General features: G+C 37.6%; 1 protein-coding gene across 1 annotated transcript; it reads left to right on the forward strand.

Moving 5' to 3' along the window:
- Window positions 1-9,734: 9,734 nt before the first annotated feature.
- LOC139886574 (uncharacterized mitochondrial protein AtMg01250-like) lies at window positions 9,735-10,361 on the forward strand. Its single transcript, XM_071870426.1, has one exon. The coding sequence runs from the start codon at window positions 9,735-9,737 to the stop codon at window positions 10,359-10,361; it is 627 nt and encodes a 208-aa protein (XP_071726527.1).
- Window positions 10,362-10,955: the final 594 nt, after the last annotated feature.

The raw sequence follows: 10,955 nt of genomic DNA on the forward strand, positions 1-10,955 counted from the left end.
TCTTGTTGTTGGAGGTGAAAGGTTTCTTGGCGGGATTGTTGTTGTAGTTGCTCGATTGGGGGACCTCCCATTTTCTTTTTTTGTCACCCGACTCATCCTCGGTTTTAGATGCCGGCACTTCAATTTCGTCTACCGTTTCGATCAATTGACGGGCCATATTCAAGGCCTCTTGGTGAGTAGTGGGTTTGGATGACATTACTCCTTGTTTGATGCTCTTGGGGAGACCATCCATGTAAAGTTCAACTCTTAATGATTCGGTACTCACGAGGTTTGGGCACATCAAGGCTAGCTCATAAAATCGTTGATTATAGGCCTTTAGGTTATTCCCGACCGCTTTTAAAGTTCTTAGTTCGTGTTCAAGCTTACGGGTCTCTTCGCGCGGGAAGTATTCGGTGATCATCTTTTTCTTTAAGTCGGCCCATGAGAGAGTGTGGGATTCATCGATACCCACCGATAGCACATACGTATTCCACCATGTGAGGGCGATACCAGAGAAAGTGTGGGTGGAGTATTTGACTTTGTCTTGGTCCCGACAACCGCTTATGCTAAAAACGGCTTCTGTTTGCTCAAACCATCGGGTGAGCACAACCGGTCCTCCGGTCCCATCAAAAGTGTGAGGTTTGCACCCCATGAAGTTCTTATAGGAGCACCCTTCGTTTGAATTACCGGCTCCATTGTTGTTGTTGTTGTTGTTGTTGTGATTGTTGTTATTGTTGTTGTTGTTGGATAAGTGACCGGCCATGGCCGCATCCACGGCAGTGGCTATCATACGTTGGAGGGCTTGTTCAGGAGTTTCTATAGGAGCGCGTCGACGAGCCATTGTTCCTTCAAAACACAAGAATATCGTTGGTTAGTATTCTTAATAATACTAACCGTGATATGGAATAAGGATAGAGAGACAATTTTTGCTTGACTCGCCTTAAATTCTTTATGTCATAATGTCAGAACGTCCATGTGAATCACCGTAATATAATCCCGGAAATTATATTACCCTGATTTACATGTGCATTTAACATTACATCATAAAGTCAAGGTGGCGCGTCAACAAAATTTATCAACGTAAGATCAAGATCGAATACGAGTTAGATATGATGGAAGAGTTCGAGTATAATGCACAAATAGTCAAGTAATTCCTACTCCAGTCTATATGCCGGTTGTAGTCTAGATTCACCTATGTACCCTATGACTCGGGGTGGACACAAATGAACTCTAAATCCCTACAACCAATGCTCTGATACCACTTGTAGCTACCCCGACAAATCGTCAAATGATGGCGTCGTCTACGTATGGTCCCATTGCATGATCATAAGTCTTTATGACAAAGTTTAACCGAAAATATGTCGCATTCGTTTCATAAATAAGGATGTTTCAAGTTTACAAAAGTAGTTCCCATAACAAGTACATAACAAGGTTTAAAGTTCATATGAAACACGTGCGGCACAGTTTAAAAGTAGTCAAAAAGACGCTCCACGGAAGCATGTATCACTAAGCATTCAAAACCTGAGAAAACATGGAAGAAATCTGTCAACGAAAACGTTGGTGAAATCATAGGTCTAGTAAGTGAGTATGTAAGTAAAATAAGTTGAACCACAATTTATAGTATAAATCGATTTTCCAAATCGTTTGAATTTCCATAAGTATTGTTGTTTACCGAGCACCCAATTATCAAAGCTTAACTGTATCATTTACCTCAGCATAAAAGTGTTAGAACATACACCGTACCAGAATATATTTCATTTGCTTAACGGTAGCGAGCCGTCCGAATGAGGGTTAGTCAAACCCGTATGGATCCACACAACATAGTCTCGCTTACACCATCTGATGTAACTAATGATAATTGAATTGAGGATTTTTGTTCAAACTCGTCCGTATCTTTGTATTCACAATTGTGTTCAATGTATAAAAGTATGAAAAATATATATACGTGTGAAATGTATATAAGTACGTAATGTATATGTTTCTCAGCCCACGATTTAAAAGTATAAAAGTTGTTGAAAAGTGGGACTATGATCTCACCTTGAGTGCAAGAGTTAATAAAGTACTCCAACAAGTAAATGCGTGCAAAGACAAAGCTAGTCTTGGCCTAAACATATAGGTTGTATCAATAACGGTAAACACAAATGGTCAAAGATGTTCAATTAGTCCTATGGCTCGTTACGACTCGATTATAAAGCATGTGAATCAAATTGTCAAGTTTCATGAAGATATAAGTAAAGAATCATGTTAGGAAGATTTCATAATCAATTGGTTAAGTTTGACAAAAATTCAAACTTGGGTCGAGTCAAAGTCAACGAAAAGTCAACATGTTCGGGTCGGGCCTTGGGCTATTTTTCTATGCTAGTTATTCATATATAAGAATATTAAAACAAGTTGCACGTGAATTGGAGGTCCCTAGCATGCCAAACATTTTATGTAAAACGAGCAAGTGGGACAGAATCCTGGACCCGAATTATGCCGCGCCGCGGCCAGGTCTGTCGCGCCACGACATTGGTCGTGGCCTGACTCCTGGTCTGTTTCAAGATTAAATCAAATTCCAAACAAACACAAAACGCAAACCGTAAACACTTAGAACTCGTATCTTATATCGTCGAAAAGCTCTTTTGACAAGGAACACAACTAAACATGTTTCATCAAACAAAAACATCATTTACAATAATCAAATTCTCGTCATGTGATCAATAAACGTTTATTTTCAAAGTTTCAAGTTCATCAAATGCATTTTGAGTTTCGGGAATCCAATTCACACATGTGATATGCTGTTTTGAAGGTAATGAAGCATACATTACTACTAAACACTAACAATTTACATTTCATGGCATTCAAGCATCAAAAGTTCATCTTAAGAACTATCAAACCCTAATCAAGAATCACAAAACCATTAATCATGTTTTTGAAGTTTTACAAATCAACCTACACATCAAAATGAGGCTAGTGATACTAGTAACACAATTAAAACATGAACTTTAACAAATTAACAACATTTAATCTTCCAAAATCAAAGCTTAAGCAAGCACTTTTCATATTCAAGCTAGTTACACCAAAAACAACAAATCGAGCATACAAATTACATACACGACATCACAATGAGCCATAGACACTAATTAACACACTTTTAAGTCAAGAGCATGAATTTAAAGAAAACTAGTGATTTTAAAAAGTTACCCAAATGAGATGAAATTGGTATCAAATTGAAGAGGATGAAGAGAGGATTCCAAATATGTAATTTGTTTAGTTGTAAGCTTCCTAGATGTGATTTAGATGATGATTCTTTGATTGGGAGAATTGAAGGAAAATAGGAAAGTATGAGAGGAAAATGGAAAAAGAAAAGGAAATTAATGAATGGAGGAGGTTGAGTTTGACCATTTGACCTAGTCAAATGTTTGGCTTTTGGGCAAGTTTGGTCCCTCTAGTTTGTAGTCGGGTGCGGGAATTTACCGAACAAATTATTTTAAATTACACGAGAGTACGGGAGACGTTATAATCCCATAACGAAAATATTTTAAGAATGTAACTAATGGAGGATACGATTCGAGATGCCGAGGATATTAGATAAAAAAAAAAGACGGCGTTAAAAGTAATTTAACGGAAAAACGCGGGATGTTATAGATAGAACTTGAGAGAGATCAATTAGATGAAGAAAATTGAAGAATGAAAGTGTTTGTAGGTGTTTTTGGTCGTTGGTGTATGGATTAGATATAAAGGATATGTAATTTTGTTTTCATGTAAATAAGTCATGAATGATTACTCATATTTTTGTAATTTTATGAGATATTTCATGCTAGTTGCCAAATGATGGTTCCCACATGTGTTAGGTGACTCACATGGGCTGCTAAGAGCTGATCATTGGAGTGTATATACCAATAGTACATACATCTAAAAGCTGTGTATTGTACGAGTACGAATACGGGTGCATACGAGTAGAATTGTTGATGAAACTGAACGAGGATGTAATTGTAAGCATTTTTGTTAAGTAGAAGTATTTTGATAAGTGTATTGAAGTCTTTCAAAAGTGTATAAATACATATTAAAACACTACATGTATATACATTTTAACTGAGTCGTTAAGTCATCGTTAGTCGTTACATGTAAGTGTTGTTTTGAAACCTTTAGGTTAACGATCTTGTTAAATATTGTTAACCCAATATTTATAATATCAAATGAGATTTTAAATTATTATATTATCATGATATTATCATGTATGAATATCTCTTAATATGATATATATACATTAAATGTCTTTACAACGATAATCGTTACATATATGTCTCGTTTAAAAATCATTAAGTTAGTAGTCTTGTTTTTACATATGTAGTTCATTGTTAATATACTTAATGATATGTTTACTTATCATAGTATCATGTTAACTATATATTTATCCATATATATGTCATCATATAGTTTTTACAAGTTTTAACGTTCGTGAATCACCGGTCAACTTGGGTGGTCAATTGTCTATATGAAACATATTTCAATTAATCAAGTCTTAACAAGTTTGATTGCTTAACATGTTGGAAACATTTAATCATGTAAATATCAATCTCAATTAATATATATAAACATTGAAAAGTTCGGGTCACTACATTATCATCCTCGGTCAAACCATTGTAAAGCGTGCAGGTTATGTCTGCCTGATTTAATGAATGATTTAGACATCATTTAAGCATCACTTTTACTCTATTCCATGCTAGACATAAAGACTCGTTTTTTTTTTTGAGAAAAGTTGGTGATGTCATTTCTTAAACAGGTTGGCAGGGAAGGTGGATAAAATTTGTTTATAAAAAAAAATGGCTAATTCTTCCCATGAGTGTATTGAATTCGGGTTAAGACCATCAAACCATGTTAAAGCGTGTGAAGACAGAGAATATTGAAAAAGATGAAGTTTTAAAAGGTTTTTCTCGTTTTCTTCCTTCTTAAAAGAGTCAACCAGACTGATAAATTTGTTTAATTGAAAGTTTGGATCGTCAGTCGGTAATCCTTGAAATTTACAAATCATACTGACCAGCTTGATCATATGTGAACTGATTTCAGGAGTTCCTTCGGTTCCTAAGGTGATTGATCCTCCTCTTTCTTCTAAGCATGATTTTTGCATAGAAGCAAGAGTGTTTTGTTGTTCCATTTTTATGATTTTCTATTTAAAAAGACTTAAAAGTAACTTTTAGAAAATATTAATTGACTAAAAGGATCGATAATTTAATAAAAACAATTATTCTTGAAATTCGGTCGCTAACCTTATCAATATTTCAATTGATAGGATTTCTTACAGATTACTGGGTATCTAGGTGGCCAGGCCGACTACGGAGAGGCAGGATCCTTTTGGTTCCAATATAATTGGAGACTGTTCAGAAAATCCAACAGCCAAGTCCGTGTATAAATGTCTTTCTTAGACACCACCAAACAATACCTTTGTCTGCTTAAAATCTTTTTTAATCAAAATATTCGATCCCCGGCAGCGCCGCCAAAAGATTCACTTTCTTATGATACAGCCAAAACATACGGTTTTGTTCATACGGTGTCGTTAGGTTCCAGAGCGTTTAATTTGCTATAGCACACAGAAGTTGTCATTTAATTTATATTGTGCGGGGCCTAAATTTACTTTTAACTTTCTAATGTAGAAGGTGTAAGTTAACCTAGGGTCATGCTTTTGAATGGTTTAACGAATTGAAGATCAAGTGGATAATTATCTTTTATTTAAATTACCTGGATAAAATAGTAGTTGGCTTAAGCTAAAGTCCTAATTGCGGAAAAGTAAATAAAGTGATAGGATGTCCGGAGTGTGCAGATCAAGGAAATGTTGACCAAGATATTAGTTTGGGCTAGGGAAAGGTAATTACGTTGATATTAAAGCTTATGATTGAAATGGTGTAGATCTGGTTGGATGTGCCAATTACACAGACCTACTTATCTCTAGACTCTCAGAGTTCTCGTTGAGTAGTGAAAAGTATGTCACGTGGTTGTATAACTGAAATGTGACTATACCTCGAAGGTTATCCTTAGTAAAGTACTAGGTTTAATAGTGAGTTGAGTTCTAATCCTAACCCTCGTTATCAGTTTGGTTAACTGAATAACAACATGCCGTGTTGATTGAACACTGATCACAAACGGAAGGAGTCCATCGGGTTAAGTTGACAAAACCTTAAATGAAAACTAACAACCATTTCATCATACTAATGAGATCAAACCAAGACAAACATTATACAGCATTAAAGTTGATATACTGAAAGTAAAGCAGATAGAAACCTAACAGGTACCTAGACAGTTGGTATGACTTAATCCTAGGGCAACAATCAAACAAGAACATGCAATAAGTTTGGATCATACAGTCAGGGCACTAGCTAGATCTTACAGCTCCTAAGAGGTCTCTTTGGAATAGTCAATAGGCATACTAGGTCATTCATGTCTCAATTCCTAAGTTCCGTCTCCTAAAAGCGCATTAAATGCCTCTCGGGAACTCCGGCCATACCGAGTTCATAGAATCTTCAGATACAGTATAACCAGGGGTCTTAGTCCTAAGAAGTAGCTAAGTTCATATAGGTGAACAAGTCCTGATCACAACCTAGGTTGGTCAATCCTTAAGATGCTAGCATACAAATCTATCAGACTTCCTAGTTCAACATAATAACGATAACCGTACTATTTTAACATAATTACGCTAACCAAAACTTCTATCATGGCAACATACAGATTAATTAAGCTATCATGGTAATATCGGAACACATTATTAAAGATAAAAGGTAAGAATACATGTTTAATACAAAAGACAAGCGTTTCGGATAAAAACCTGAAAAGGCCGAAGAAATCTGCCCGAGATCGAAGAAATCAACCGACAAAGCGATTATTTTTGCGATAAAGTTTGGAACTTTATGGGATTTAGGGCCCAATATCGGGGGTAAAAACGTGACTTTTTGGCCGATATCAAGTTTTATCAAGAAGGGAGCATGAAGCACATGAAGTCCACAACTCCGGCAACTACAACCGGAATATGGCAATCCAGCAGTCGAAGATGAAGAGTCAGGGTGCTGTGTTGGGGATAGAAGTTTTCATAGCAATGATGATGTTGGCACTGAGAAGGTCGACGGTACTTTTCCCAATGAAGTCATTAAAGATGTTGGCAGTCCCACAGGTACTGCTACAAAAAGGAATGTTTATTCCCAAGAGGGACATGAAGATGGATTGAATTCTGACAAAGCTAGGGCAAACCAAAGGGCTGATGTGGATCAGGTTCCTATTTCCCCATCAGCAGTTGTGGGCTAAGCACCCTGCATAAGCCTAATACTGGGGTCCAACACTGTTATTAGGCCTGTAGGAAATATAAGCCTAATTAGTGTAAGGGATTTAGATACTGAAGATCAAAACCCTCCTAACAATTCATCACATAGTGCTAACTGGCTGTCAAGCCCAAATCATAATGGGCTTTCTAAGTTCAATACTGGCGATGGATCTGGAGGAAGGCAACTAGAAGGTAACCTTAATTCAATTGGAGATGGATCTGGAGGAAACAATCACTTAAATCGTCTGGATAAAGGTAATCCAAACAAAGTGAATCAATATGAATCGAGCAAGAGGGATTGCTGATGGTCTAGCATTCGCAAATGGAAGACCTCTTCGAGAATGTTAAACCTCAAAAAATCTGCAAGGAAGGCTAGACCTGAGTCACGCCCCACTAGGTCTAGATGTACGTCATGTGCAATCAATAATCAGAAAGTGAGTTCGTCTTCGACAGGAGTTCGTGTTAATTGCTCAAAGAAAAGTCTAAGAAGTGATGGGGCTAATAAAGATTCATCATTCTCGATCAATTCAATTAACACAGAAGGCGTTTTTGAGTATGGCAGCCGTTTAGGGTTGAAGTGGCAAAAGAAGGCCACTGACTTGTAAGTGATCCTGCTTTTATTGACTCTTTCTGTTTACAATGAAGATAATTTCTTACAATATCAGAGGTTTTGGGACTGGGAAACACTGTAAATTCGGGTCAGTAAAAAAATTTATTGCTGTTGAGAAGCCAAGTTTTTTTGCACTGCAAGAAACAAAGTTACATACTGTTAATGATTTGTGGATTCATTCGCTTTGGGGATCAAATGAGTGTGATTTCACCCAGCAAGAAATGATAGGAAAAACGGGAGGGGCAGTTGTTAATGTGGGATATGAATGTATTTGAAGCCATAGAGGTCCTTAAATTTGATAGGGTTATTGGGGTCCGTGGCAAATGGAAGAGTAGTGGGTTAGAACTCAACATTCTTAATGTGTATGGCCCTCATGATGACGTTGGTAAACAAAGACTATGGGACGCCGTCACAAAAATGTTGGGAGATGGTGATGAAGCATGTGTGTTATGTGGAGACTTTAATGAAGTTAGGGACCGTACGGAGCGATTTAATTGTGAATTTGTTGAGAGTAGGGGAAAAAGATTCAACAATTTCATTCAGGCAAACAATTTGATGGATATACCATTAGGAGGGAGATTATTTACTCGAGTGAGCGATGACGGTATTAAATTCAGCAAATTAGACCGTTTTCTCGTTACAGAGGCCTTTTACCTCTTATGGAAGGATGTGTCTGTGGTCGCTTTGGAAAGGAACGAATCAAATAACTGCCCAATTGTCTTAAAAGACGTTGAAAAGAATTTTGGACCGAAACCTTTTAAAAGCTTTGACGCATGGTTAGATGATAGTGGAATCGAGCAGATAGTTACCGAGGCTTGGGATAAGTATTATGGGAGCACAGATACGCGTAAAGATAGAAGGTTTTTGAATAGAATGAAAGGGGTTAAGGCAGCAATCAAGTCTTGGAGCTCTTCAAACTATGGAAAGTTAGATGGTGAAATTGAAGCTCACAAAAGTGTGGCTCAAAACCTTGAGCTAAAGGCTGAATTGGGTGCACTAAGTAACAGTGAGATTGAGATGTGGAACGAGGCAAGGAAGAGTTGGCTTGATAAAGAGAGAATTAAAACTAGCATGTTAAAGCAAAAAGCTAGGGTTAGATGGGCTCTCGGGGGTGACGAAAACACAAAGTATTTTCACTCGGTCATTAGGAATAACTATAATCGATGCAATATACGAGGCCTTCTTATTAATGGATTGTGGACCGACAACCCACCTGATATTTAGAATGAATTAAATTTTTTTTGAGGAACCTGTTCTCGTGAGACCTTCAATGGAAGGTTTAAATTATCCTTCGATCACTCATGAGGAGGCTGCGGCACTAGAGGATAAGTTTATGGAATCTGATATTTTGGATGCAATTAATGATTATGGGGCTAGGAAGGCACCAGGACCCGATGGATTTAACATGAGATTCTATAAGAAGTTTTGGGATGTAATAAAGGGTGACATCGTTGAGGCTGTTTCGTGGTTTTAGGAAACAGGTGAGATATCTAGAGGTTGCAACGCCTCTTTTGTTACCTTAATTCCTAAAAGAAAGACCCCTTAGGTTTGGGGGATTACCGTCCGATTAGTCTTATAGGTAGCTATTACAAGATCGTGGCAAAAATACTCTCAAATCGGTTAAGGAAGATTTTACTTTCTCTAATCGGCATGGAACAAAGTGTGTTTTTAAAGGGTCGCTTTATTTTAGATGGGGGAACTTATAGCAAATGAAATTATGAATTTTCTTAGAGTTAATCGGGAAAAGGTTTCATATTTAAAGCGGACTTCGAGAAAGCCTTTGATAGCCTAAATTGGAATTTCCTACTTGATGTAATGAAATGAATGGGATTTGGGAATAAATGGAAGAAGTGGATAATGACTTGTCTCAAATCAGCTTCCATCTTAATTCTTATCAACGGTGCTCCTACGAATGAATTCACACTTGGTAGAGGGGTTAGGCAAGGAGATCCCTTATCTCCTTTTTTATTCATACTCGCGGCGGAAGGTTTGAATATCCTCACTAAAGCGGCCCTAGATAATGATCTTTTCAAAGGCATCGAGGTTGGCAAGGATAAGGTTCTTATTTCTCATCTCCAATACGCGGACGATACTATATTTTTTGGAGAGTGGAGTAGGGCAAATGCTATGAACTTAATGAAACTTCTAAAGTGCTTTGAGCTTGCTTCAGGTTTAAAAGTAAATCTACATAAGAGTTGTGTGTATGGTGTAGGGTGTAATGGGGAAGAGCTTAACTTATTAGCTCATCACATGGGTTGTCAAGTTGGTAACTTTCCTTTTACATATTTAGGGTTACCAATTGGGTCGAAGATGAGTAAATTGAATGATTGGAATGCGGTTATTGATAAATTTAATAATAGGCTTTCGGGTTGGAAAATGAGATCGATGTCATTTGGAGGAAGACTAGTACTCATTAAATCATTCCTATCAAGTCTTCCACTGTACTATTTCTCGCCTCTTTCGTGCTCCGCCGTGTGTGATTAAACATCTTGAGAGTATGAGACGTCTTTTCTTTTGGGGCGGGTCGGGGTCGGGCTCTAAAATATCTTGGGTCAAATGGGATCATGTCATAAACACCTTCGGGAATAGGGGTTAAACATTGGGTCTTTAAGGGGTAAAAACCTTGCGTTGTTAGGGAAGTGGCGGTGGAGGTTTAAAACCGAAGCCGACTCACTTTGGGCCAGAGTCATACGTAGTATTCATGGTCCTTTTGGTGGCTTGTTGTTGGATGGTGTAAACTCACACCCTCCAACGATGGGCGTGTGGCATAACATAATTCGAGCAGGTACATATATGGAAGACTTACATGTGAATTTCAGAGACACTTTTTCCAAAACTATCGGGGATGGCGGATCTGCACACTTTTGGCATGAGAAGTGGATTGGTGGGGATAAGTTGTGCACTCGGTTTCCAAGGTTGTTTAAATTGGATCTCTCACCAAATGGAACTATAAAAGAACGTATGCTGATCGACGAATCTGGTGAATTTTGTTCGTGGGTTTGGACCTGGAGACGCACTCCAACAGGCCGGGCAGCGGGTGATCTTGAAACTCTAGTTAATCTGTTATCTGGTTTTAAT

The sequence above is a fragment of the Rutidosis leptorrhynchoides genome, chromosome 1 (genome assembly GCF_046630445.1).
Source record: "Rutidosis leptorrhynchoides isolate AG116_Rl617_1_P2 chromosome 1, CSIRO_AGI_Rlap_v1, whole genome shotgun sequence".
Lineage (NCBI taxonomy): Eukaryota > Viridiplantae > Streptophyta > Magnoliopsida > Asterales > Asteraceae > Rutidosis > Rutidosis leptorrhynchoides.

Coding starts and splice junctions, on each gene's coding strand:
- LOC139886574 (XM_071870426.1), top strand. CDS start 9,735: ATGACTTGTCTCAAATCAGCTTCCATCTTAATTCTTATCAACGGTGCT.